This window comes from Trichoderma ghanense (genome assembly GCF_004382785.1).
Source record: "Trichoderma ghanense strain CCMA-1212 chromosome Unknown scaffold_5, whole genome shotgun sequence".
Taxonomy (NCBI): Eukaryota; Fungi; Ascomycota; class Sordariomycetes; order Hypocreales; family Hypocreaceae; genus Trichoderma; species Trichoderma ghanense.
In genome coordinates this window covers 793799-821292 of record NW_027395668.1, presented here as the reverse complement: position 1 = coordinate 821292, position 27494 = coordinate 793799, and the positions used below count along the sequence as shown (strand labels likewise).

General features: G+C 57.7%; 9 protein-coding genes across 9 annotated transcripts; 5 read left to right on the top strand and 4 right to left on the bottom strand.

Annotated features, from left to right (window-relative positions):
- Positions 1-1045: 1045 nt before the first annotated feature.
- CCMA1212_005227 (Sulfite oxidase) lies at positions 1046-3022 on the top strand (the record flags this gene model as incomplete). The annotated part of the gene is made up of 1 exon (XM_073702495.1): positions 1046-3022. One exon carries the CDS (start codon positions 1046-1048, stop codon positions 3020-3022), a length of 1977 nt encoding a protein of 658 aa, XP_073558673.1.
- Positions 3023-3645: 623 nt separating this feature from the next.
- CCMA1212_005226 (26S proteasome regulatory subunit rpn2) lies at positions 3646-7235 on the bottom strand (the record flags this gene model as incomplete). The annotated part of the gene is made up of 3 exons (XM_073702494.1): positions 3646-4059; positions 4122-7029; positions 7096-7235. The coding sequence occupies 3 exons, from the start codon at positions 7233-7235 to the stop codon at positions 3646-3648; spliced, it is 3462 nt and encodes a 1153-aa protein (XP_073558674.1).
- A 1811-nt stretch (positions 7236-9046) lies between these two features.
- Positions 9047-12395, top strand: CCMA1212_005225 (mRNA-capping enzyme subunit beta; the record flags this gene model as incomplete). Its single annotated transcript, XM_073702493.1, has 3 exons — positions 9047-11563; positions 11651-12139; positions 12213-12395. The coding sequence occupies 3 exons, from the start codon at positions 9047-9049 to the stop codon at positions 12393-12395; spliced, it is 3189 nt and encodes a 1062-aa protein (XP_073558675.1).
- Positions 12396-13194: 799 nt separating this feature from the next.
- CCMA1212_005224 (Uric acid-xanthine permease) lies at positions 13195-15082 on the bottom strand (the record flags this gene model as incomplete). The annotated part of the gene is made up of 2 exons (XM_073702492.1): positions 13195-14596; positions 14664-15082. 2 exons carry the CDS (start codon positions 15080-15082, stop codon positions 13195-13197), a joined length of 1821 nt encoding a protein of 606 aa, XP_073558676.1.
- Positions 15083-16986: 1904 nt separating this feature from the next.
- Positions 16987-18282, bottom strand: CCMA1212_005223 (uncharacterized protein; the record flags this gene model as incomplete). The annotated part of the gene is made up of 1 exon (XM_073702491.1): positions 16987-18282. The coding sequence occupies one exon, from the start codon at positions 18280-18282 to the stop codon at positions 16987-16989; it is 1296 nt and encodes a 431-aa protein (XP_073558677.1).
- A 1623-nt stretch (positions 18283-19905) lies between these two features.
- On the top strand, positions 19906-20718 carry CCMA1212_005222 (uncharacterized protein; the record flags this gene model as incomplete). Its single annotated transcript, XM_073702490.1, has 1 exon — positions 19906-20718. One exon carries the CDS (start codon positions 19906-19908, stop codon positions 20716-20718), a length of 813 nt encoding a protein of 270 aa, XP_073558678.1.
- A 600-nt stretch (positions 20719-21318) lies between these two features.
- CCMA1212_005221 (WD repeat-containing protein JIP5) lies at positions 21319-22667 on the bottom strand (the record flags this gene model as incomplete). The annotated part of the gene is made up of 2 exons (XM_073702489.1): positions 21319-22334; positions 22406-22667. The coding sequence occupies 2 exons, from the start codon at positions 22665-22667 to the stop codon at positions 21319-21321; spliced, it is 1278 nt and encodes a 425-aa protein (XP_073558679.1).
- A 417-nt stretch (positions 22668-23084) lies between these two features.
- Positions 23085-24380, top strand: CCMA1212_005220 (putative chitinase 3; the record flags this gene model as incomplete). Its single annotated transcript, XM_073702488.1, has 3 exons — positions 23085-23185; positions 23234-23551; positions 23618-24380. 3 exons carry the CDS (start codon positions 23085-23087, stop codon positions 24378-24380), a joined length of 1182 nt encoding a protein of 393 aa, XP_073558680.1.
- A 1838-nt stretch (positions 24381-26218) lies between these two features.
- CCMA1212_005219 (Extracellular protein) lies at positions 26219-27475 on the top strand (the record flags this gene model as incomplete). The annotated part of the gene is made up of 1 exon (XM_073702487.1): positions 26219-27475. One exon carries the CDS (start codon positions 26219-26221, stop codon positions 27473-27475), a length of 1257 nt encoding a protein of 418 aa, XP_073559030.1.
- Between the last annotated feature and the right edge of the window lie 19 nt (positions 27476-27494).

The window sequence follows — 27494 nt, the reverse complement described above, 5'->3', positions numbered from 1 at the left end:
GCATCCAGTCGGCGACACCGCCCAATCAGCACCGTTCCAGCGCATCAACCCCCCTGCAAGGAGCCCAGGCCAGTGACTGTCCAGGTGCTTCTAGCGCTCTGTGCTGGTTCCACCGGGGCTGCAGCCCGAGGGTCCGTCCACCGACTTACGTACTAACTTGTTTGTCCTTCTTGGTCCCCTTTTTTTGGGTGGCAATCCGACGTCGATTGACTGCGTCTGATTGATGGAGCGCTGCTCAGGTGACGGAACGCGGTAATCGTCGGCCTTGAACTGGATTTTATTACGACATTCATGTCTTATCGCGAGCAAGACCGGTGTGTCTTGTCTACTGTACTGTACGACTATGCATGCACATGCAGCTGGTGATGCGCGCTTCTCTGTCTCCTTGTCGCTCTCTTTCTCTTTCCATCTCTCTCCTTGGGCCTGGATCTTCAAGCTGTACCTCAGGTACCTTTAGGTAAGGAAGAAAGGACCAACTCCGTGTACAATATACAGGTGCCTCATCTCCTCCTTCTCCTCTTCCTCCGCTTCCTGTTTCTCTTCCGCCTCCTCTATCATCATCACCGTCTTCTTCTTCTTCTTCTTCCTCTTCTTTCTTTTTTGCCATCGATCCTCCAAACAAACCACCCCGTTTTGCTGCTTCCTCAAGCACCACCGCCACGCCTCTCTCGGTCCGGCCCGCCGACTCCAACCGCCGCCATTGTCCAGCCTCCGTCTCCTTCGCTCGCGCTGACGAGAGGCCGACTTACACCTCGACACTATCCTCGTATCTGCTGCTTATCTCGTCCGAGTCAGCAGCCTCTTGTCAATCTCTCCCGTCTGCTCCCATTGCCGTCAGCAACAGCAGCAAAGCAGTAGCACCAGCTCCCAAGCTATTGTCACTGCTACCCGCATCTCCTCTTCACCTTCTCCCATCTACGCGTTCATCTACTTGCTACACTCGGCTTTTTCTATTTGGGCTTCACTCTTTTTTTTTTTTTTGTTGTGATGAGTCTGCCATCTGCTGAATCAAGATAACTCTCGGCATCCTCTCCTCCACCTCATCATGACGTCCAGAGCCCCCAAATGCATTTCGCGGCAGCTACACCAAGCAGCTCGAGCCCGGAATGTCTCCCTGCGCCAAACGTCACCCACAACTCAGAGCCGGCCATTTACCAGACCGACAGCCGCCAGGCACAGCCCCGGAGCAGCCAGAGCGAAGACGCCCGATCCCCAGCAACTATCCCCACGGGCTGTCGCTTTGTTAGCCGGCATTGGACTCGCATCGTTTGCTTATGCACTTTATCGGACGCCTCCGGCTGCTTTTGATGCCGCTGCGATGCTGCAGTCTGAAGACGACGGATATGCCCAGGCAACCGTTCACGATGACCGCGATCCGAGTCTGCCCCGTTTTCGCATGTCCGAGATTCGGAAGCACAACGCCAAATCACCGCACCCCTGGGTGACATACGGCGACAAGGTCTACGACATCACCGAGTGGATTGCCGCTCATCCCGGTGGACCGGTCATTCTGCGAGCAGCTGGCGGCGCAATTGAGCCTTACTGGGACATTTTCACCATTCACAAGAACCAATACGTCTACGACATACTGAATCAGTACCTCATTGGCTACGTCCACCAGGCTGATCTGGTCAACGGCAAGCCTGCTCAAGAGACGATTGAGGATCCATTTGCCGACGACCCGGCGAGACACCCTGACCTCATCATGCGGACACAAAAGCCTTGCAATGCAGAAACCCCTGGACAGGCTCTCAGCGCCCAGTTCATCACCCCCAATGAGCTCTTCTACGTCCGCAACCACATGTGGGTGCCCAAAGTCTCTTCGGAGGAGGCCGAAGCACACGTCCTGACTGTGGAGCTCCCTGATGGCACCACCAAGAAATACACCCTGCGCGATCTCAAGACCAAATTTGCAAAGAGGAAAGTCACTGCTGTCCTGCAGTGTTCCGGCAATCGCCGTAGCCATATGAGCAAAGGGTCCGGCCGCCCAACGAATGGCCTGCAATGGGAAGCCGGTGCAATCTCCAATGCTTCGTGGGAGGGGGTTTTGCTAGCCGATATCCTGGCCGACGCCGGCTTCGATGCCGCCACCGTGAGAGACGGCACCAGCGAAGCGCAGCATGTGCAGTTTTCCGGCATGGAGGCGTACGGCGCGTCTATTCCCATCAGGAAAGCCGTCGATCCCCAGGGCGACGTGCTGCTGGCATACGGCATGAACGGCCAACCCCTGCCCAGGGACCACGGCTACCCATTGCGATCCATCGTGCCCGGACACGTCGCTGCTCGGTCAGTCAAGTGGCTCAATCACATCACCCTGAGCGATGAGGAGAGTCCTAGCCAGTGGCAGCGGAAGGATTACAAGTGTTTCGGCCCCAACCAGACAAAGGTCGACTGGGAGTCTGCTCCGGCGATCCAGGAGTTGCCCGTCCAAAGTGCCATTACTGGTGTCAAGCTAGGTGACTGGAAAGCGTCGGAAGAATCCGCATCGAGCGACTCGCCGGAGAAGGAGGTTGCCCTCGACGGGTATGCGTATTCCGGCGGTGGACGGTCAGTCATCCGCGTCGATGTCTCGCTTGACGATGGCAAGACGTGGTCACAGGCCAATCTGCTGCGGGATGAGGCGCCAAAGCTCGACAGCAAGGCCTGGAGCTGGAAACGGTGGAAATTCAACGGGGCTGTTCCTCTGGAGGCCTTCAAGACCCCGGAAGATGCAGCTGCGAGCCACGATTCCGATGAAGACAGAAACACCATCAGGCGAGGTACTGCCAGAAGGTCTGCCAACGAGGGCGGCCAGAACTCCAAGGGCGACAGGAGATGCACCACCGTTGCCATCAAGGCGACGGACGAGGCGTACAATACCCAGCCGGAGAGCCATGCCGCTACGTGGAATTTCAGGGGCAATCTGGCTACCGCGTGGCATCGCGTGCAGGTTTGCACAGACTGTTCTCCAGGCGCCATCGTTTTAAAGAAGGACAAGAATTCGCGTGACAAGAAGCCGTCGCACGAGGAGTCAAAAGATTGATTGGGATACCATTCGAAACGGGGTTAGAGTCTTTACTTGCTTTTCTCTTGCAGAGCGTGTTTTGTCTATTCGAGTACATGGAGATGGGTTTAGGATGGTCAGATACCAGGATAGAGAGACTGGATAGGAGTTGGACGTCTTTATAGATATACGTATACCCTCTTGTGCGATACATGCACAGAATAGGTAATGGGATATTTGCTGCATGCAGCGATAGCATCGTACGGATATGACACGGCGTAATTCGTGGTTGAGTAGGGCACCAATTCAAATAATGTGGTCAGCAACATCTAATGGCAAGACACAGATCCCGTAAGAATGAGCCATCTTTTTGCTTTTGCATGTTGCATGAAATTTACTTTATTGGTTTGTTTACATCCCCCTCCATGCTCAGTACAACTCAAGGCCTCTCCCTCTCATCTTCCTCGTCAATTCCCAGTCCTGTGCTTTTAAAAAACGAGCAGCCTCCAGATTCACCCCCCAATTCTAAGTCGTATGTTGATACAAATCCCCAGATAAAAGCCCACCCCCCAGCATCCACCACCAGGCAGGCACATTCATCAAACTCGATCCCCTTTAAACTAGTCGACGTCGTTTTCTCTGTCGGGCAAGTCTGCAAAGGCCTACTCTTCCTCGTCTTCGCCGTCAGAAAAGTACTCGAACGGGTTGGGCACCGGCGCCTCCTCGTCTCCCTCGCCGTCCTCGTCCACCGCGGTGAGCACGCCGGCGCCGGCGGCGGCGCCCGAGCCGACGTCACCGCTGCCGTTGCCGCCGGGGGTCTGGGGCTCGGCCAGGCCAAAGGGGGATCGTCCTTGGCCTTGGCTGCGCAGCAGCTGCTCCATCACGGGGTTGACCCCACCAAGACGGCCGGTGGGATCGTCGAGGAGGGATCGGCCAGAGCGACCGGCGCCGCTTCTGCCGAGCTGCTGTCCCGCCACCGGCGCACGCTCGGTCGTCACCTTCTTCAGCTTCTCCTCAAGAAGCGTCTTGGGCTCGTCAGGCTGAGTATCAATAAGAAGAAGAGGACCACCGGTTGGCTGAAACGTTGGAAGCGTTAGCATCTGTGCTTTAATGTAGCATTGGCGTGGTGCAAACTTACCTTCTTGACTGGCTTGTAACGGCCAGCAGGGAAGCTGATGTACTTGAGCTGGCCGGGCAGAACTCGGCTCATGTTCTCAATGTCGTATCCGATCTTCTCCTTCTCGGGCTTCTTCTTTGCGTCGGCGGATGCCGCATCCTTGTCGTCAGACTCCTTCTTGTCCTTGCCCTCCTCCTTTGCCTTGTCGTCATCTACTTCCATCTTGTCTCCGCTCTTAGCCGGGGCGTTGTCGATGTCCATGCTCTCATGACGCTGAGCCCGCTCCTTCTTCTGGGCTCTCCTCTTGGCCTGGGCCGTGGTCGACAGAATGGCGGTCGCAATAAGAGCCGGTCCCTCTTCCGTCTTAACCTCCTGCTCGGGCGGGTAGTCAAACAAGCTCTGGCGAGTGGCACAGTGAAACTTGAAGTCGGGTATCTCCAGGTCGTGGTCGAGGCCGATGATGGACGTGGGCGAGAAGCTGAGAGACAGGAAGTGGGTGAAGGGGAACCAGTACCAGTATTGAGTAAAGACTGCCATGCCGACAATGCCGGCCATGTTCAGGTTGCCCGTCTGGGTCTGAAGGCCAATGGTGCAGTTTCGGCCACCTGCGTCGATGATGCCTAGGGCAAGGGCGGCGCCAAACTTGGTCATGGCATCCTCGTGTCGGTCACCAACCACCTTCTTGAGCGTCTTCCGGATGGACGCCACCTTGGGGTTCATGACCTCGTTCTGCTGCACCATGATCATGGCCAGGGAGATGAGGGCGCCCTGTCGGACAAAGTCGGTGGGATCCTTCATCATGGGTTCAAGAAGATCGATGGCCTCGTCCAGCCCAGTGCCGGCACAGGAGATGCCCAAGGCCATGGCGGATCCGTATCGGACATGGGGATTGTACGACTCGGACAGCAGCTCGACCATGCGAGGGACGCTGCCGGGCTTGCGGAAGAGAATGAAGCCCAAACTCATGACGGCGATACGGCGGACATCGTCGTTGACATCACTCACGGCAGTGTGAAGCAGCTTGCGAATGGCCTTGTTGCTGCCTGTGCCGCAGTAGGCCAGGGCAACGGTCATGATACCACCGTATCGCAGCGTGGGATCCGGGTCGTTGAGCAAGCCCTCGATCAGCACGTCGGCGCCCTCTTGGCGACCATACATAATGAGCGCCATGCCAAGGGCCACACCGCGAACAATCTTCTCGTGGGTCGTCTCGTGGGCGTAGGTGATCATGTCCTCGAGGGCCTTGACGTTACCAGTGCCTAGCATGATGAGGCCCATGGCCAGTCCGACGGCCTCGCCATTGAGCGCAGAGTCTTGGAACAGAACGTCCTTAAGCTTCTCAAAGATCTCGTTGTCTCCAGTGCCCATGCCGGCGATGCCCAGACCAAGGGCACCACCGTGCTGAACAACCTCCTCCTCAGCCTGGCCAAACTGCATCTTGAGGTACTCGAGAGCCCCGGCACCATGATTGGCATGAATGAGGCCATAGGCGTACAAGGCTCCGCCCTGGCTAAAGATGGATCCGTTACTGAGGCCGCCTTGCTTGGGCAGGTATGGCTCGAGCAGCTTTCGTGACTGCGACAGATTACCGCGGTGGATGACGCCGAGGGCAGCGGTGGCGGTGAACTTGGACCAGTTGACAGCCTTTCCGAGCCACTCGAGGTTGTCTCGGAAGAACTTGTCGTTTGTCGTGCCCTGGTTCATAAAGGCGTTGCAAAAGGTCACGGCCGTGTGGAAGATGGAGTTGCGGCCTTCGAGGCTGTCGCGCACCTTGTTGAGGATGCTCAGATCGGTGTGGTTGTTGCGGAAGAGGAACTCGAGGTTGAGACGGATGGTCTTGGAGCCATCGAGGATGGATCGGATGTTGCGGTAGACCTTAGCCACGTCTTCGGGAAGCTCGTCTTCGGGCGCAGCCTGTTGGTTTTCCAGCAGCGATTCGCTCTCTTCGGGCTTGTCACCGCCCTCGGCCTCCTTCTTCTTGGGCGGTTCCCCGGAGGGAAGGGAGGCCAGGACCTTGCCCAAGAATTCCTGGGTGCCGTTGTCGTAGAGATCAAAAGCGATCTGGTACGCGTTGGCCGTGGAAGTGCGATCGCCCCTGGACACGAGGTTGCGCAGCATCCGGGATGCCTCCTCGTCCGTGTTGAGATAGACGACGCATCTGGCGATGGCAAAGTAGTCGGGGTTGGGAATTTCGCTCAAAAGGTCCAGAATCAGCCGCAGGATCTCGGTTCGGAAGGCCCTCTCCTGGACAATGTCCATGCAGATGCCCAGAATGTATTCCATGAGCTCCTCGGCGGGTCCAGGCTGCCCCTCGGCGCCCTTGACCTTGGATAGCTTCTCATCTTCGCTGGCGCGCTTGATGACTCGTCGGAGGATGTCGAGATTCCGAGCCTCGACGGCGATGCCAACCACTTGTCTGTATCGGCCCTGGGCCAGGCAGCTCTCGAACAGGCGGTCAATGATCCTCTGCAGAGAGGCCTCGGCCGCGTTGTTGGGTAGCTGGGTGATGGATCCCGAGCGACCCTGCTTCGTCACGGGCTGGAAGGTGGCATCGAGTATGGTGTTGTCGATGGAGGCGCGGGAGAGTAGAGACTTGGGCGGCAGTGTCGTGTGAGAGAAGGGCGTCGTGGGAGACATGACGGCGCCATCGGTGGAAGTGGCAAAGGTGGTCGACAGCTCGGGCAGGTCGGACGTCTTGGACGCCTTGGGGGCGGCGTTTTTGGCAGAGGTGGTGGCGATGTACTGGTCGACGCATTTGGAGATGATGGTCTCCTCAAACTCGCCGGGGGAGTCGATCTTGAACAAGTCGCCCGCCGCGAGGGCAAAGACCATGCTGTCGTTGTAGGCCTGCAGGTGGTAGTAGACCTTGGCGAGCACAAGAGCGGCCAGCTGACGTTCGGGGAAGGACTCGTCCTCGTAGAGGGCCTCGCTACAAGCACACAGGGGTTAGCCAAAGAGCTTCGATGCCCGTCAAAGGATTTGCGCAGAAACATACATCTGGCTCAAGCTGCCGGCGACCTCGGTCCAGACGGTATCGATGTCGTCGTTGAGCGTCTGGAGGGCGAAGACGCGGAGCTCGGGCTCCTCGTCGGCCAGGAAGGCGAGCACGCCTGTAGCCGACACCAGGCCAGGCATGTTGTCGAGATGGCTGGGCCGGGATGCGCTTCACGAGCGGATCGAGGGGCGGATTCGGCGTGGAAGGGAAGAGAAGGCTGTGAAAGCTGTGGCTGCGATGGCGTTCAGAGGGCAGCCGAGGGCGGTGTCAGCTTTCACAGACGGGCAATTAGCAGGAAAAAGATGAGACAGAGCAGCTGCAGCAGCGCAGAGTAGGGCAGAAGCTGTTGCTGTTGCTGTGTCGTTTGTTGTGTTTGGTGAAGACTGATGCTTGTGGTGGGTGGACAAACAAGTTCCTTGTCCACGTCAGGCACAGCTCTGCCTGCCCTTGCCTTGCCTGTCTTGTACCTTTGTAGCTCGGCGGGGAGCACGGGCCAGCTGGATCTGGTGGGGGTGGCCAGTGAGAGAGACGGCGACAAAATAAAAGAGACGTGATCTGGATACATGTACATATCTGGGGATTCGCAGCCCTAAGGTACGTCATGCAGAAAACCACCACAGTGCTCAGCAGCGCCCGGAGGCATAGATCGTAATCGTTCATATATAGAAGAATCCTCACGCAGGGGACACTTCAAAGATGTGTACCCTCAGTATCACCCAGGCACTTCAGTATGGAGAATGGCCAGCATCTCCATGCGTGGCTTGGCGCTTCAGTCGCTTCACTTATTCTGTCCGCCCATGATGATGCCCTGCATGAATCGCTTATGTAAGACCTTTCCTCTGCCAGTCAGCTCTCTGTGATAGCCCGCCGTCCATTGTCCTTAGTAATACAGGTCCAGAGCTGGCAGAGGTACAAGCGTGGCCGCGGGCGGCTGACGCAGCGTCGAGGTACCTTCTCCACCCTCAATGGCCTCAAGCTTGCGGCTGGGCAGCAGGTCGGCCCTCAGGTGTCGCATGCATGGCCGTCACTGCAGCCAGACGGAACGGCAGCAACGCAAGGAGGACCAGGAGACGACAGCTGGGATGGGAGGGGGCGGAAGGCAGCAAATTTAAAGAGCCCGAAGCTGCTGTGCGCGATTACAGCCCATTAGCATTGCCTCGATCTTGATGCTTCCCGCCTTCACGTCCCGTCAATTGTTGGGCTCGGGTCCTGCTGGGTGCAGATCCAGCACAGAGTGCAGTGCGAGCACTAAAACTCGAGCCTATCCGTGACTCAACTAACCGCCAGAACCACTTGACGCCACTGTCCGTCGTCTCTGGATAGCGCCTGCTCACCTGCTGGGTGGACGGGAGCAGAGGAGGGACAAAAAGAGAAGAAAAAAAAAAAAGTGTCCAGCGTCCTGCTAAGGCGCATCCAGCCAGACCATCATCAAATCCCTGCGCGACCCGACCAGAACAGACCGGGCCTCGTCCATGATACCTCAGTCCACCGCGCCGTAGCAGCCGCATCTGCCGTCGCCTTGCCTTGCTGCCCTCTCGCACCCTGCCTCGCTTCCGTTCTCGACGCGCGCCCGCCCACGGCCAGAAACCATCCCCCGGCTGGGCTGAGCTTGACTTGTTGCGCGCCTGGGCTGCCCGGCCCCGCCACCAAGGACGCAATCGCGACGCCTCAGCCTTCCAGGTTTTACCTTTTCAGCCTCGAGCCTTCCGTCCGCTGCGTGTAAGCTCGAGGATGTGCCTTTGCGCCTCGGACGGCCCTGCATCCTTTGCGCCCTCGCCCGCCATCTAAAGACCAGCCTCAAGGACGACCGGACGGCGTCGGCGAGTCGTAGCCGCCGCTGACCCAGGCGCACCACAGCGCGGCGCCGCATGCTTGGGCAATTGAGCCCGCCGTCCGATCCATCGTCTCGCGCAAAGAGGCCACACGAGCGTGCGACGAGATCCCAGCAGCCATGGATCTCCGCTCGGTTCTAAACACGTCCGACAATGGCGACCGCGCGCCCTCGAAGCCGCCGCCTGCGCCTCCTCCTCACCAGCAGCAGCACCAGCAGCACCAGCAGCAGCCTCGTCCTGCTCCCATGGCCCAATATGGGCCTGGGCCTCGCGAGTATTCGCAGCAGCCGCCTTTAGCATCGCCGAGCAAGCCTGCGATGCACGACTATCCGCATCCTCACCAGCAGCAGCCTCAGCCACCTACACATCCGCATCCGCAACATCACCCTCATCCTCACCACTACCCACCACAGCAGGCCCAGCAGCAGCAACCGCAATTCCAGCAACAGCAACAGCAGCCGCAGCCGCCGCAACATCGTCCGTCCAATGCCTACCCAGCGCAGTCGCCTTATCAGACGCCTGGTCCGTATCCAGGACGGCCCTCTGCGGTGCCGCCGCCACCGCTCCAGCCTCCGAGTCTATATCACGACCCCCGCTCGCCTGGCAGCTCGAGATCAAACTCTGGCCCCGTTCTGGCCTCGCCCTACCGGCCGTCGCCGACGTCAGCCTCGACGCCCGGAGGCTCTGCGGGCTACCCGTTTCCTACACAGCCTCCGGACATGACCAGCCCGGTTCAGCGGCAGTATCCGAGCCAGTACCAGGACCCGCGAGATGCAAGAGATATGAGACGAGATAGCTATGCGCAGAGCCCAGCACATGCTCCTCCTCCTCCGCCGGCGTACGTGCAGCAGCAGCACCAGCAGCACCAGCAGCACCAGCAACAGATGCTACAGCAACAACAGCAACAGCACCAGCAGCACCAGCAACAGCAGCATCAATTGCATCACCAGCAGCTCCATCATCATCATCAGCAGCAGCAGCAGCAGCACGCTGCGCATCAGTCTTCGCCCTCGAGGCCCAGCACCAGCGCGTCCTTCCAGGCGTACCTCCAGCAGCAGCAGCGCTCCCCGACAGCGGCCCAGCAGCACTACGGGGCCTACGCACAGGGCAGCCCAGGCCCTGCAGCGCCTCCACCTGCCGACTACAGCCGCCCGTCCAGCTCGCAGCCGCCAACCCCTTTGGGCCCTCCCAGCGGCCTGCGCCAGCCCCCAACGCCTGGAGCCTTTGGCCAGCAGCCCCCAAGCCCGTTCCAGCAGCGCATGTCGGTGCCGTCGCTGGCGAGCCAACCAGCGCCAGCACACACGCTCTCGCATCCTCTTACAACACACACACACGCACAACCTGAACATCAACATCAACCCCAGCCTCAACCACTACCGCAGCCGCATCTCGCGCAAACACCTCAATTGCAGTCGCAGTCGCAGGCACAGGCACCGACGCCGCAATTACCGCCACCGTCAGAGGCACAAGCACAATTGCAGGTCGAGGCCGAGGCCTTAGCACAGGCACAGGCACAGGCACAGGCACAACAGCCACAGCCGCACCCCCGGCAGCCTCAGGCACAGGCTCCGGTACAGGCACCGGCTCAACCTCAACCCCATCCTCAACCCCATCCTCAACCTCAACCACAGCCTGAACCGACTCACGCGCACGTCTCGAGCCACGCAGAACGTCCAGCCCAGCCCACGACACCGCAGCCTCCCGTTCCGCCTGCCCACGACCCGCCACAGGCTCAAGATAGGCCATCGCCAAAACCCGCACCGCCGCCGGCACCCCCTGCCCATCGCGAGTCCTCGCAGGCCGCCCACGGCTCGCCCGTTGCAGAACCCGCCCAGCGCCCACGATCCCAAACCGAGCGGGAGCAGAGCCTGTCAGTCAGTCCCAAGACCACGCTCGGCTCCATCCCTAGCGTTTCCGACGCCACCCCGGCCCCGACGGACCGACCTGCAAGATCTTCGCTCAGCGCCCACTCCATGGCGATCGATTCAGACCGAGCGGTCACGCCCGCGAAGCGAAAGCTGGAGGATCTCAACATGAGCCCCAGCGAATTGGAAAACAAGGAATCAAAGCCGCCTCCCGGCGAGGTCAACGGTGGCTACGCGGAGCGCATCCAAAAGTCGTCGTCTCCCGTCCCGCCCAGGAAAAGGCGGACAAGGTACCCCCAACCGCCAATCTGGGCCCAGAGCGTTCACACTCTGGGAAAGAAACTGCCGACCAACGCCAACTTTGTTCTCCAAAAGCGAGTCCATTCTCACATCAACGGCAAGCATGATGCCACCGCCGCTAGCCGCCAGACGTCGCCGGAAACAAAGAAAAATCAACACGCCAGTGTCAGCCAACCGCCTGCTTCGTCTGAGCCTGATCCCCAGGACATACTGGGTCCTTGGGAGGCCAGCATCACCGGTGTTAAGCCCATCGAGGAGCTGTCCAAGAGCGTGGCCGATTTCCTCTTCATCCACGCCATCAACAACCAGGACATGCAGGAGATCACGAGCAGGGGGATACAGTTCGAGATTGAGGCCAAGCTAGGCACCCTCATCGACAAGGACACCAACCAGCGCGTGGACCGGTTCGTCGCCACTGAATGCATTCTCGACGACAATGGTCGAGTTGCCTTCAAGAGCAGCATGACAGAGGTACGTGTAACGCTCGCTCGACTAACGTGCAAGACGAAGAAGTCAATTTCCATCCTTGTTTCGTGTGCTCCAACTAACCTCTTGCAGGCCCAGCACAAGTCATACAACCAGTTCCTCAACGAAATGGTCTTGCAGACCGACCCCCGAAATCCGAATGGCGCTCCCGCCAAGCGAGTTCAAGTCATATATAAGCACAGACGCGAGATTGATCGCTTCTACGAGCTGCCGACAGAGCTGCACGGGCATCTGCCCGGCTGCATGCGAGCCCGCCTGGGATCCCGCAGCCGCAACATCCGAGTGCGGGTCACGTACGACCAGAAGACCAACCAGATTCTGAACAAAATCATCAAGGCGCGCGTCGCAGACCTTGACCTGCACATGCCCATGTCCCCGTTCGACTGCCGCATCAGCATCAACCTCGAGATGAACTGGGATGGCTCCGTCGACGAACTCGAGCAGGCAGCGTCAAACAAGGCGGATCGGCAGCCAGACCGCAACAAAGACCGCTTGAGCTACAGGCAGGGTCATTACCAGATCGACCTCACCCAGGTTGCCCATGCCGTCAATGGCCCGGGGGTATGTTTCCGTCCCTCCTCCTCCTCCTCCTCCTCCTACTTTCTCGTCCGCCAAGCTAACCAAAAATGTATAGAATACCCAGCGCATAGATAAAGAACACGAGCTCGAAATCGAGCTAAATCATCAAGCACTTCTCGACCAAGGACGTAGAGCCATGAGCAATGCCCCCCACAGATACCAAGAGTTGGTGGAGGGGTTCGTGGACAATGTACGAGTGCTGGCGCGAAAAGCCAGGGATTTTACGCCCAGGGCATGAAACCATCATCAAACAAAGAGCTAACTTCAAGGCCGGTATGGACGAACGAGAGAGGTTCACGCGTACTCTCCGTCCAATAACAACTAATGGCAGGGGACCAGACGGTGTTGGATACAAAAATAGGGGGGGTTGGTGGGGTAATTGCGAGGTTCTGTTTGTGCCTGCATTCATCTTTTGAGACCTCCCTTTGGTTTCTTGAACTTTTGACCAGTGCTCTATGGCGGACGGTAAGGGTTTTGTTCAGCTTTTTTCTTCTTCTTGTTCTCGATTTTTTTGGCTTTTGTTCGTTAGATTATTGATACTTATTGGCTCGTTGGTTTGATGAGGATCTTCTGACGGCAGGAGAAGAAAAAGGAATGGGAAGGAAGGCGAATGGAAAGAAATGGCAGACAGTGGAGCGCGGCGCAAATTTCCTGTGAAAGGGAAGGGATCGGAGGGCCTCTTTTCGTTCCTTTTATCTTTTTGTTTTCTAATTGTCTTTTTCTTTTGCTTCTTGACCATTATCAGGAAAGGGAGTTGCGAGGGACCAAGGGACGAGGAGTTGAGAAGACGGAAAAGGATTCGTAGCAGATGGGAGACAGACAGAAGACATACCCGTGCATTGGTTGGTGCGAAGGCTACTAAGGTACTTTTTCATTTACACCAAAAGATCATTCTGTGTCCTGGTGAATTGTGTAGGCATGATATTGTATATTGTACGACATGGTATGGGTGTCGGATTTGGGTATATGTGGCGAAATCGCAAGGCAAGAAAAGAGTCTCCAACAATGTCGAGGTGGCCGACGCCCATCTCCCGAGTTTAAGCCAGCTTCTCTCCCCTCGCAGAACTCGAACTGCCCTCTCCCCCTGTACCTACACCCCCAATCTCGTCACTCTCATTATTCTGCTCGTACTTCTTGCCAGGAAACGCCCCCGTGCTGGTGCTAACCATGACGGCACCTTCATCGTCGTCATCACCCTCCGCACTGATATCGTCCTCCATCTCCTCCTCAATCACCAAGTTCAAAATCATGCAGCAAGCCGCCGTCACGGCGAACCCCGTCTCCATGACGAGCACAATGGCGTCCAGGAATCCCTTGAGCGACTTGCTGCCGCCCGCGTAGGTGAAGATGCCGCTGAAGTAGTTGGGCACCAGGGTGGCGCCGTAGCCGAGCGCCAGGCCGGCGGTGAGGATGAAGCGGTTGCGGCGCGTAAAGGGCACGCCGCGGGAGATGATGGCGATGCCGGAGACGGCGACGGAGCAGAAGAGGAAGGTGGTCATGCCGCCGAGGACCGAGGCCGGGATGGCGACGAGGGCGGCGGCGAACTTGGCGAAGATGCCCATGACGAGGAGGAAGAAGCAGCAGGCGTAGCCGGCCTTGCGGTTGGCGCACCGGGTCAGGGCGATGACGCCGTTGTTCTGGGCAAAGGTGCTCATGGGCGTCAGGGTCATGAGCGCGGCGAGGCAGCCGTTGAGGCCGTCTGCCAGGATGCCCCCCTGGATGCGAGACTCGTAAATCATGCCCTCGACCTCGAGGAGGGAGACGTCGCAAGTGGCTGTGATGTCTCCGATGGACTCGGTGAGGCAGACGATGAAGACGGCGAGGACCGGGAGCACCAGCGGCCCGTAGACGGAAAGGGGAAACGTGTGAACCCAGATGAAGGAGGCGACGGGGGCAGAATCGATGCCGGAACGGTCAAAGTAGCCGCAGGCAGCGGCAATGATGCACCCCACCAGCAGACCGATGATGACAGACGTGGACTTGATGATGGGAGACCCAAAGCGCTCGCACAAGATGATGGTGACAAAGACGCTGAAGCCCAAGCCAAGGAACTCGGCGGAACCCCAGGGCAGGGCATGCGGTGCTGTAGGGCTAGGGCACAGGGCCTGAGATGTACAGCCGCTTCCCCCCATCCAGTCCTGGAAGCCGCTCTTGATGAGGTTGATGCCGATGAGCATGACCGTGGGGCCGGTGACGATGGGTGGAAACATCCGGAGCAGGATGCGCGGCGGGATGAAGGACAGCAAGATCTCGAGCAGGGCGCAGACAGCACAGGTTCCCAGCAGCGCACCATATCCACGCGGGCAGCTCAGGGGATTGCCGGCAGCGTCGGAGGGACAGAAGCCGTTGGCGTACATCTGAGAGAGCGCGCCTTGGGCGACGGGGATGATGCTGAAGCTGATGCCCACGACTGATATGAGGCCGGTCCCGATGTAGTAACTGCCTCGTGGTTTAGTACTCCACGGAGCAGCTGGGTAGGTATGCATTGGCTCTGGAGCAAACTCACGGGGTCTTGTAGATGTGGAATCGCGTGATTTGGATACTGGACAGGATACCCGACACGATCAAGGCCGTCGAGACAAGATACTGTTGGTGCTCAGCCGATAGGTTCGCACCACCCGAGCCCGACAGAATCAACGGCGGCGTGATGATGCCCGCCAACATGGCCAATGCATGTTGTAGCCCCAGCAGCAGGCCCAAGAAGACGGGCATGCGGTCGTTGAGGCCAAAGAACGGGCTCCTCCCGGACCTCGAGCCCTTGGCCATGAACGGCAGATTGGGACGGAACAGGACGCCATAGTCATAGTCGCCGAGAAGACCCTCGCGGGTTGTGAAAGCTCGGCGGAAGGATCGAAGACGGCGGCTTAGAGACCACCGGGGGGCCGTCTCGGGGGTGATGGTCGTCGGTCCAGTGCCTTCGTCCATGTCGAGTCACGAAGATATACCAGCGAGATGCTCGAGGCAGCGATTTGGTATAGTGGCTGTATCCTGGCGGTTGGTGGTGGCAAACCTGCTGAAGCCTGAGTTGTTTGATGAGACTTTACGCTGTCGCGGACATCTGAGCAGCCAATCGAGAGGAGAGTTCAAGAAGCTGAATTTCAGAGAGCGCTTCAAACAGAGCCTCGTGTAAAACTAAATAGGGAAGAAGGAAGAACATATGCGATCGCGGTTGATCTGCTAATGGCAGGCGATTCGGACTGATACTCTTTATCCATTGGCCCTGGAAGCAATCACCCAAAGCAATATCAAGATTTTTTTTTCTCTCCCGCTTCTTCATGGTTATCTTTGCGCTTTTCGGGAACGATAAGCAAAGGGCGCGGTAATACAATCAATAACTGGTACATTCAACAACCGTTGGCTGATAGTGTGGACGGGCCAGGCTGGTAAACCCTTGCTCTTTGCTTATCTTTGCCGTATTGTGAGTGGTTGAATGAGATGGTTGCGTGGAAACAATGCCGATGTCAATAGCTAGCTTTCCCTCATGCGGCACAGAACGGAGCCTCTTTGCAGACATGAACTGGAACTCGCTGGCCTTGCCCGATGTGAATCGAGAACCGGGGTTGGCAGAGTGACAACCGTAGACAGTTATTCCAGCCTTTTGCTGATGGGAGCCTTGCAAGAGAGATACACCCGGCTCGGGAGGATGACGCTTGGATCGGCATCTCATGCGGAGAATTCACACAGCGATGTCGGCTATATCGGTGTCTCTCCCCATGCCTCTCGTCTCATCAGCCAAGGCAGCATGGTCAGATGTGCTGCAACACTGCTTGTCCAGGGCAGGATTCCCATTGGCCATGGTACAACTTTTCGGGGACGAGTCGACACTGTTGGTTTGCGTCTCGATTCCCCGGACGAGGCCGCCAGCAGATCCTCGTTCTTGTGGGGGGACAGCGCATGTTCAGGCTCAAGTCCCGCCTTGTTCCGGGCATCTGTGCGGGGCCTGATTGCGGGAGCATGGGGGGCTCGTCTTTACGGTCTGCAGCCGGTAGCTGATAATAGCGACTTGTTCGCGATAAGAGGCCGGGCGATGATGGCCGTTATCTATCTCAGGGCCAAATAGCTAGGACGATTGGCCTTGCCTAGCGCATGGCTGGGGGGCAAAAGCTCTGGTTGGAGATGTCAGCGACAGGTGCGAGATAGGGCTGCCCCGTGTAGACAGCTGACGAGCAATCGGCGAGCTCCGACGAGGGCGCTGATGAAGCATGATAAGAGGCAACATCCGAGTCTTTGTTCCCCGTAGAATAGCGGCTGACGGAAGGCGTGGCAATGCTGTTAATGCGCAATGACGCCGAGTATGAATGACATCGATCAACTCGCGTCCGAAGCAGCCGTGCGATGGCGCTGATGAGAGCCTCCGGTTGGTGAAGAAGAGAATGAAGAGGAAGAAGAGAGAGGAGGGAGAAAAAGAGGAGGGGAATGACGAAACGGTTCAAGGTACCAGTTATGTTATTGATAAGACGGCAAGCGCTATGGAGGGAGGATTTGTTCCTTCCTCAGAGCACATGTTGTTCAGCCTACCCTGCAGCTTGAGAAATGAAGGACAGCCGTCTGCGTTGACACCACCTAAGAGGGTATTTGTGGTTGCTCCCTGAACAGCGGTTGAGATCGAGGAAGTAGGAAAGTAGCCGGATAAGTGTGTAGACGATATTCGATCATCGCTGGCCTGCAGGAAAGGGGAGCACATGCCGCATATTAGTGAACAGTGGATTGTACGAAAGATCAAGAACCTCATTACAAGCCGTAATTCACCTCAAAGATTCAACGCTCAACGCTATTCATCACCAATGATACGGACCTGCGTAACATGAGCTTGTATACCACCTACCCACCTACTGCGGCGGCCTCGCGACTTGGGCTGGGGCCCGGCCTTGAACGATGCGCTGCCGGATTGCGGTGCTGCTGATCTTGGAGGCAAACCCATTGCTCTGCGGTCCGCCGCCGTCCTCCCCAGCCTCGTGCGGCTCGAGCACATCAATCTCAAAGACCTCCAGAGGCTCCCAACCCCTTTCGGCCCTCTTGTCGTTGATGGCCTGGCCGCCGCTGCGCGTCTCCCCGGACACCACAATGGCATCCACTGCCTCCTCGGAGATTGTCGGGCCAAAGGGGTCGTGGATGTTGACGCACCGAACCAGCACTGCGCCGTCGCGGAACGCGGCATGGAGCTCGTCCGGAGAATGGGTGGTTGTGGGCGGGGAGGAGCCCGTGTTGGAAGACGACGCCGAGGCGAAGACGGTGGAGAGAAACTGCAGGACCTTGGCGGCGCGCACCCCCCACGGCTGCAGCACCTCTGCGTACTTCTTGTTCCTCAACAGCTCGTCTCCCGATATGCCGACGATGAGGACGCCTTGCTTGCCGGCGTCTTTCTCCGGAATGCGCAGGAGCAACGCGGTGGCGTGGAGCAGAAGCTTGTGTCCCGGGTGAAGATGGTCGAACGTGCCCCCTAGACAGACAACGTCACGGCCCCGGACGAAATCCTCCTGAGCAACGGGGGCCACGTCGCTGGTAGACATGGTGATGCCGCCTTCCACGGCTACGAGTTGATTCTGCAAGAGGACCTGTCTCCCCTCTGCATGTCCTAGAAAGGCGCTCAGTAGCTCGTAGCCGGCCTCGGTGCTCGGGTGGAAGACGGCGCTCCAGGGGTGCACCGTCGAGGCGAAAGCGGCCAGGTCCAGGATGGGCGTGCAGTTTGCCTCGTACTCTCCGTCATGGTTGCGCCGGTACGTCCTGTGGCGCTCGTGGTCAACCAAGAGGATGCGAGGATCGAGGCTTGTGACGCCCAGCTCCCCCGATGTGTCAATGTCCAGCTCATCGCAGATGACGGCGACGAGCGTGTAAACGCGGGCGAGGATGGACTGGGCGGCCTTCCAGTTGAGGGATTTGCGCCTCGGCGAGAGGCCGCTGAGGAGAGGGCATGCGATGGCAATGACGAGGACGCGGCTGCTGTGGTTATGATTGCCGTTGCTGCTGTTACTGCTGCCGTTGATGCTCTTGATGCCCGTGGAGAGGCGCTTGAAGACGGCCGTCAGAGGCGGTCGATAGGCAGCGGCCAGCGAATGGGGATCAAGGGGCAGCGGCGGCGCGGGCAGCAAAAGCAGCGAAGGCGCGCTGTTGCTTGATGGAGCCATGCTGAGACGCTTCTTCAGTGGCGTTGTGTTGAGTATTGGAAATGGATGAAGAGGGAGAGTATGAGAGCGGCTGTCGTTGAATGTGTGACTGCGGCTAAGGTAGGCAGTAATACAGGATGAGCGAATCGCGAGGTGGGGTGACGGCCAGCAGTGAGGAGCAATCAATAAGGTAGCAAGAATGGTACCACCTAGCCCGTACTACCTTGTGGTACCACATGGAGCTCCATTCAAGCTGTTGCTGGCCTCGAAACACAGCAAATGTCATCGCTGTAAGCTTTCATATAGAGTCTTCATCCAGGTAGTGCTTCGCACACATACTCAAACCTGGGACTTCTGTCTGGGTAAGGTGTCCTGGAAGCCTCAATGGTCAGATAGGCACAACCACCTGGCAGGTGAGCATGAAAGCCTCCATCCTAGAAAGGCAGGGACTACGCCTACGCTAAACAGAAACGAAAAGAAACCTGAAAGTAATCGAGAGTTGGTGACTCTAAAAAAGACAAAACGCCTTCATGTTACTACGTTAGGTAGCTCACTGTCTAGTGGCTTTCATCTCACCACAGCACGCCCTCGACAGCTCAGGGCGAGTCATAGGTAGACTAGCGACGAGGTAATACTAGATCTAAAAGCCATCTTGAAGCAGAAGCCGCTCAACTTTGCCACTCCCGCCCATCAACGCCTCCCTCTAAGCAACCCCATCATCCGCCAGCTCCCCTTTTCTCCCTACACTTGTCTCAACGTTTCTCAATTAAAATCTCTCGTGTCAATCTTATCCCCCCCCAAGAAGCCGGACAACGCCCTCCGGCAGGCCAGAAGACTAGTAAACAAGTGAGCAAACAAGTCGCTAGGAATCGAACCTCAACCCAACCAGCACCGCCTCTCTCGGCCACATGCCGACTTTCTAAAACATCTGATGGACACTCTTCCCCCCTTCTCCCACATACCTTACCTTACCTCGGCCCAGGTCCTTTTCATACCAAGAATCCTTTGAGAATCCTTTGCAATGCATGCCTAGATGCTATCTACTTTCCATCCCGACCAGTCCAATCCTTCGGTCACAATCCGCCTAGGAAGGCTAAAAAAGAAGACTTACAAGAAAATAAAAGAACATGACGCCACACATGCAAACACAACCCACCCAAATTGGCTGTTTCCGTACTCCGTAGACAAGGGGCAATGGGATTGTCCAGAATCCCATGCCGCCTCGCCACCCAATTTCCCATTCGCCTTCCCCAGGTTTTGTTCCCGTTTTTTTTTCCTTCTTCTCTCTTACTTTTTGCCCCCAGAAAATTTGAGTAGGGTGGCGTTATGTTAAAAAGAACGTTTTTATGTAGAACATACCCAGAAAGGGAAACTCAAGTTCACAAGAAGAAAGGGAAAAAACAAGGATCATTCCTTTGTTGGCAGCACACATTCTCCATATATACATAACATCCTTTGCGAATTATAGTACCCTTGGCACAGGAACGCATCCTTGGTCGTTCCCACACACGTTCCCTTGATCTCTCTTTTCCGATCTCGATCTCGATCTTCGATTTCCTGAGCCTTCCACCCTCTCTCTCCATCTTCTTTCCTGAAGGAGGGCAATTCCAGTTCATTCTTCAACCCCATAAACCAAAAATAGCCATGCCCTCCGCTCCCAACTCCAAGGCCGGCAGCCCTCCCAACAGCAAACTCCTCCCGTCTCCTCCTCGCGCCCATCGCCGCTCCCGCTCCCGCCCATACGCCCGCTCCTCCAACCGCCGCCTCTCCTCCCGCCGCTCCCGGTCTACGAACGTCGACCGCCGCCAGAAGCCCGACCCTCCCCGGATCGTCTTCGGCAACGACGCCATCGCCAGCCTGCCCTCCGAGCTCAACAAGCTGACCCTCTCCTTCCCGCTCATCGTCTGCAGCCCGTCCCGCATCCACCTCGCCGACCGCATCCGCTCCCTGCTGCCCGACCTCGACGTCTGCTTCCTCACCCCGGACACGTACCCGGGCCCCTCCGTCCTGTCCGACCGGGACTCCGTCGTCAGCGTCGGCGGGCCCCGCGCCGTGGCGCTGGCCAGGCGCATCAGCGTCAAGATGAGGATTCCGCACGTTTGCGTCCCGACGACGTATAGCGGCGAGCCGGGCGAGCTGTTTCCTCCGTGGAAGAAGCAGCAAGAGGATGTCCGCGGCAGGAGCAGCGGCTCGCGGGGGTCGGACGGCGAGCAGGGCGACGCCCGCGGAGGCGAGCACGAAAGGAGCTTGCCGGCGGTCATCTTGTACGACAGGAAGCTCACCGAGAGTCACGTCAGGCGGTTCTCTGCCGAGGACGGCATCAGTCCTGACGACGAGGCGGAGGCTGCTTTGAGAGTGGCCGCGGGTCGCGCAGACGCAGAGGCCGATGCCGCTGTGCCGAGACCCGCAAAGGGCGGCGCTGGGCAATGGAGCTTTATCCACCTGCCCGGAGTCTGAAGGAGGACGGTGCTCGCATTGTCCTTTTCTACCTCAGTTTGCCACAGCAATGGCATCTATTCCGCCTATTGAGAGGTTAACACAATTGCCCTCATACCGGTATTTTCCGTACTCGAGCTGTTCGGCCTTGTCCGCCTGGCAGCTTGACCGCGGGCTGGCGCATCCATACACGTACTAGACGCCAAGGAAAGGAGCGTCGCAAAGGTTCACATACCTCCTGGTCCAATGGAGGGTAGAACATGACGGAACGGTGGCTGCGATCCGAAGATGGACAACCAGAACATGGGGCACCTCGACGACCTGTAGCGGCGTTGATCGGTGCCACCAACTCCATATAAAAGGGCGCGGAAAGGAAAATAAGAGACAGGCCGCGTCGGTTCATATTTCGTCGAGCATACCTACCTAGCAGTTATGCAATGCTATCGTTATACAGTCGCGTGAGCTCCGATGCTCGCTTCTCAACTCCCTAGTATCACAAATCAAAGGTATCACAGACCTATCCCCCCTAATGGCCTCGACTTGTTTTGAGGGCAACGTGTCGTGTTAATGCCTCGACTTGTTTGAAGGGCAACGTGTCGTGCTAATGCCTCGATGCCGCTCCTAGTCCAGTCCATCAAAGCCCAAGATGCCGTGAGCGCCCATGGGGCCCAGCTTTTGTTGCTGCATCTCGCGTCGTCGCTTAGCCCGCTGCTTCATCTCCTCCACGCCATCATCGCTGTCATCGTCACTGTCGCTGTCGAGCATGGGCCGTTTGCCATTTGGCTTCTCGTCATCATCCGAGTCGTCGTCCGAGTCGTCTTCACCCTCACTATTGGTGTCGCCGCCCTGGAGCTCCGACAGCTCTTCCCAAACCTTGACTGTACGACCGCCGGCGCTAATCAGGCGGTTCTCCGAGTCGAAGCCCAGCGAAACCACGCCCTCCACGTCGTCGTGCCTCAGATTGAGCGTCGTGTCCACCTCTCTCCGTACGAGATCGACGATTCTCAGCGAACCGTCGCCGACGCCGCAAACCACCTTCTTGCCCACTCCCAGCTCCTTGGGCACCATGACAACGGCATCTATGCTCTCGCCGCCACCCTTGGTAGGGTCCACAATGATGCGCTCTTGTTGGTCGTCCCAAGCTCCTTTATCCCACATGGTCAGCACGCCGGATCCAGATCCGACAACCATGACGCCATTTTTCCTGTTCTTCTTGGGGCCCAGGCCGGGCACGAAGCAAGAGCTGAGAAGCTCGTCCTCCTGATCCTCGCTTCGTACCAGCACTCCTCGTCGGACGTCTGTGACTGCTAGAGTGGTACCGCCCGTGCTGACCCATTGCTTGGGGAAGCCGCTGGTGCTTTCCTCGGACGGCGGAAGGGGCGTGATGGACGACACATAGTCGGAATGGGGATAATGCGTTTGCGCGGGCTTCTTGCCTGGCGCACCGTCGCGCAGGTCAATGATGTGTAGAGCGCCGGTGTCGGTGGCCAGGAGGAGGCTCATCGGGTTCAGCACGTGTAGCAGGGTCGGGCCATCCGGCTTGGAGGTATTGGTTGGAATTCCAAACTTGGAAATCACTTTGCCAGTTGCAGTGTCGTAGTGCTTGACGAGCGCGTCCGTGCCGGCAGAGTATTGGTCTGAGAAGGCCTGTCAGCATCGTGAAGCTTTGCATAGCGGTAAACGCTTCTGTAAGAGTAGCAACACCTACATTTGCCGTCGTGGGAGTTTGCCAAACAGCGACAGCTTCCCTTGTGTCTCTTGGTGCGCCAGACAGAGCTGATGGTTGAACGCCCATCGCTCAGCACGCTCGAGTCTCCATCACCGCCGTCGTCAGACGAGTTGCTTGCGGGCAATCGAAACGTTTCGACGAGGCCATTGGCGAGACCAACAGTCAAGAGAGGCTCAGTCGGGTGCAGCGCCGTGGTGAAAATGTCCGCATGCAGCGGCAGTGTGCAGGTGTTTTCGAACATGGCTGCTCTGGATGAAGATCGCCGAGCTACAGCGAGCTACTTGCCAGCGGTCGTCGAAGAGGAGAGTGATAGTGTCGCCGTGGTATGAAAAGTGAATCTCAGCAGAAGAATGCTGACATTTTGCTGAGAGATGAGATAAAGGATATTCTAGTTGCGCTTTGAATCTCAGCTGATGGGATGTGATGGTGGGTGGGTTCTGCCTTTCTTCACGGAACAGAGAGGGAGAAAAAAAGAAGCTTTAGATTAGATAGCAGTATCGATTGTGGCATACACTGTGCGCATACTGTGCGCATTCACTCCATGCCTCGATTTGCGAGCTGCCACCAACTGCAAGCCCATGACCTTTCCCTTGACAAAACTACAGAGATGATTTGGGTGATGGCGAATTGACCCATTCACATTCCTTGAAGCTTCAAAATGCAGACACTCGTTAAATATGTAACCCTGTGGCTGGTTCTGGTCATCAATGCTCTTGCAGCAACGCATGAAGCTGCTAGATGCATCGTGTATCTCACGGGGTGAGGCGCTCTGTTTGCAGGCGATGATCACGTCTAACCCGTGACAAGTCAGCACGCTGTGATACCATCAGAAGACTACCTCGTGGATCCAATAACGCATGTGATTCTGGCGTTCATGCGCTCCGACGTGTTTGACGTGGACAAGACGCCGACCGAGTTCCCCCTGTTCACAGCAGTGAATGAAGTTCGACAGCAGTTCAACCCGGATACCAAGATCATGGTCGCCATTGGAGGCTGGGGAGACTCTCAAGGATTTGAAGAGGCTGCACGCGACGATGCATCAAGAAAGCGGTGGGTTGGCCAGGTCAAAGCCATGGTTGATCTCACAGGAGCTGATGGTGTAGACATTGACTGGGAATATCCAGGGTGCGTGCGTGGAAGAGGAGAGTGATCCGTATGTCGGTTTTCAGTCTGACTGACGGCAGCCAACAGTGGAAATCGTGACGACTACAAGCTCATCCCCAATTCGCAACGTGAATGGGAGATTGAAGCATTCCGTCTCCTCGTTGCAGAGCTTCGAACGGCGCTGGGAACTGATAAGCTGCTGTCGATTGCAGTGCCGGCCCTGGAACGAGATCTGATGGCCTTTACAAACTCGACTGTTCCGTCCATTGCGAGACACGTCGATTTCATCAATGTAATGACTTACGACATGATGAACCGGCGTGATAACGTCGTCAAGCACCACAGCGGGGTGGCCGACTCTGGGGAAGCAATAAGGCGATATATCGACCGCGGCGCACCTCCGCACAAGCTGAACCTCGGATTGGGCTATTACACCAAGTGGTTCATGACGGAAGAGTGCAATGATCAGCGGCCCTTGGGATGTCCTACCCAGTTGCTGGAGGATCCTACCAGCGGAGCGGATCTAGGCAAGGCGGGCGCCTTCAGCTGGCACGACGAGGTACCCGCCGAACTGGTCGACTCCTTCACAAGGGCTCAAGCCCACGGCTTCTACGACGAGGACGGAAGCTACGGATACTGGGACGCGGACGAGAAGAGATGGTGGTCGTACGACACGCCGGCGACGATCGAGGCAAAGATTCCTCGGCTTGTCGGAGAGCTGGAGCTCGGCGGAGTGTTTGCCTGGGGGCTGGGCGAGGATGCTCCGCTGTTTAAGCACTTGAGGGCGACTCTCGACGGTGTCCGGGCCTTGCGCGGGGGTAGTGAGAGAAGATTGAAAGATGAGCTGTGATGGCTGGGGGGGAGTCGCCGACGATAGTATGCTGCGGACGGCTGACTGGTGGTGCTATGCCTGTTTCTATTTTCCGTGCTGCCCTTGTCCCTCGTCGTGATGGTTGATGCGAGCAGACAAACTGTCCATCTCGCCCGATTGCTTGGCCACGTGCTTGCATTGCATATGGATTCTCCAGGAGCTAGAAAATGTGACAGCCCGGTTCGCCCCTTGCATTGCAGCCATACGATCCGCACGTGGCCCGGTATGTCCCACGATGTGAAGCATCTCGAGTTGGCAGTTCGCTCTCCAGATTCCTCCGGCTTGCAGGGTAACGCTGCGATAGAGCACAGGAGACAAAGCCACGTCGAGCTAAGCAATTAACCTTGGTGTTAAGAGTAAAGCTTACCGGGAGTAGCTTAAACCCATGAGCAAAAGGAAAACTTCGGTAGGCGTTTCTGTACAAGTGAGACCTGCCAACATGAAGGTTAACCCCTGGGGGAACACGGATCCAGAGGATGATGGTAGTGTCCGGAAGAGCGAAAGCCGGTGACGAATCATAAACCCTGTGCCTGGACACGGTGCAGTCGAAACAGAGCCCGGGTTTGTGGAGAGACAAATTGCCGCGTCATTGTTCTGTCTCACCTTTTTCTGGTCGAGTTCCTGAACCCGCGTCTCCGCAATCCTGCCAATTGCTCTTGTCCACCATTTGAGCGCATCTCCACGCCTTATCACGAGCACTCAATGACAACTTCTCCCCACTCAGTGCTCGAATTACCGTCGCTAAACGGACCGCTGACCTCTGCAGGAGCCAGTACAGACGCAGTGCAACCCTAGCCGGGGATCAAGTGGCATGTCCCATTCATTCCCCTCGCCCCTTGCTCTATTGCAGCGAGATCGTCGATGCAGCAAGCCGAGTTGAGGCAGTCCAAGAGACAGATCATCAGCAACGGAAACCGGGCATTCAATGGCCGTGTAGCCGTGTAGCCGTGTAGCCGTATCGGGCGACCAATTGATGGCGGCGATGATATGAATAGACATCTGTTCTCTTCGTACGGCTCAGGGACGAGCACGGACAATCAATCACAGGAGGGTGGCAGCGATAATCTCGAGTCAGCAAGACGGGAATAGAAGTTGCTACTCTACAACAATCAACAGAAGACGCAGGAACAGACGCACGCAAAAGCAGTCAGAAAGCGGGATAATGGCACAGCATCAACCTGGAACAATAACCCAACCGCGTTCTACCTCGATCCCAGCAGGACACAATGGCAGAGCGCAACCACACAAAGTCGCAGTTCCGTAAGCCTCAGGCACACCACTTCTGCTGCGGCCCCATTGTCATATAGCATGTTGTCGGCTGATTCGTCGCCTGGTTGGAAGAAGCCCCAAGTGTTTGCAGCACGTCCCGTTGGCGAAGGGCTGTTGATCCGTTTCGAATGCGCCGGTAGTAGTGCTACTACCTCGTACCTCACAGGCTTTGCCCAAAAAGGGGGGGGCAGGGTCAATGATCCTGCTTGGGGGGCGCTGGACATGGGCTGCTGCTGAGTGGCGATGGATGCATGTGGGATGCATGTCGCTGTATCCGCTCGTCTGGGGATGCGATTGAAGAGAGAGAGGAGAGAGGGAGAGGGAGAGGGAGAGGGATAGTCCACCGGCTGCTCGGGGCGATGATGGACGCCCAGCCGTGGTGGAATTGCCCTGGCCGGGATATACAATGGCGATGAGCCCCCTTTGATTCTGGAGCGAGAGGTTCGTGAGCGTCTGGCAGCAGCAGCAGCAGCTCGATCTCCCACAGGATCCTCCCATCCAGCCACTCCTCCCATCCCTCTCTCGTCCCTCTCTCCTTGTCACACACAATGCTCTTCACGCCCCTCGTCGCGGCCGTCAGCCTCGCCGCCATCAGCCATGTCGCAGCCAAGCCCACCCCCAAGCCAAGCTCGACCGACAACCTCAAGCCCATGACGCAAATCGAGCTGGGCCCTCGACCATACTACCTCGTCGACAACATGAGCGACGGCCCGCTCAAGGCCAAGCTGTCCTCATGCCGAGAACTCAAGATGCGCCCGTCAAGCTTCTCCATCGCCCACCGCGGCGGCGCGCCACTGCAGTTCCCCGAGCACTCGCGCGAGTCCAACCTCGCCGGCGCGCGCATGGGCGCCGGCATCCTCGAGTGCGACGTCGCCTTCACGCGCGACCTGGAGCTCGTCTGCCGCCACAGCCAGTGCGACCTGCACACCACCACCAACGTCGTCGACGTGCCCCGTCTCAACGCAAAGTGCACGCAGCCCTTCGCTCCCGCTTCCGACGGGCAGCCCGCGTCCGCAAAGTGCTGCACCAGCGACTTCACGCTTCAAGAGTTCAAGTCGCTGTGCAGCAAGATGGACTCGTTCAACGCCAGCGCTGCCACGCCGGGAGACTACCTCGGCGGCATCCTCCCCTGGCGGACGGACCTGTACAACACCTGCGGCACGACAATGTCCCTCAAGGAGCACATTGCCATGACGCGTGCCCTGGGCCTGCAGTTCACGCCCGAGCTCAAGACGCCCCAGGTGCCCATGCCGTTTCGGGGCAACTACACCCAGCAGCGGTACGCGCAGCAGTTCATCGACACCTTCAAGGAGGCCGGCATCCCGCCGTCGCGGGTCTACGTCCAGAGCTTCCTCTACGACGACATCCTCTACTGGTTGCAGCACGAGCCCGCGTTCGCCCGGCAGGCCATGTTCCTCGATTCCGTTGCGGACCTCTTCGGCATGGACGCCGCGGTGGCCAATCTGACGCAGTACAAGGAGGACGGCGTGCGGTACGTTGCTCCGCCGCTGCCGTACCTCGTCACGGCGAGGGACGGCAAGATTGTGCCGAGCGAGTATGCAAAGAGGGCGAAGCAGCTGGGGCTCAAGATTCTGACGTGGAGTCTGGAGCGGTCGGGGCCGATTGCAGAGGTTCATGCCCTGGGGGATTACTTTTACGGCTCGATTCAGGATGTGGTGACGAGGGACGGGGATATATATACGCTGGTGGATGTGTTGGCGAGACAGGTTGGCGTTGCGGGCATGTTTTCGGATTGGACTGCTACGGTGACTTATTATGCCAATTGCTTTGGGCTTGGGCTGTAAGGGTGTTTCCATGTATATT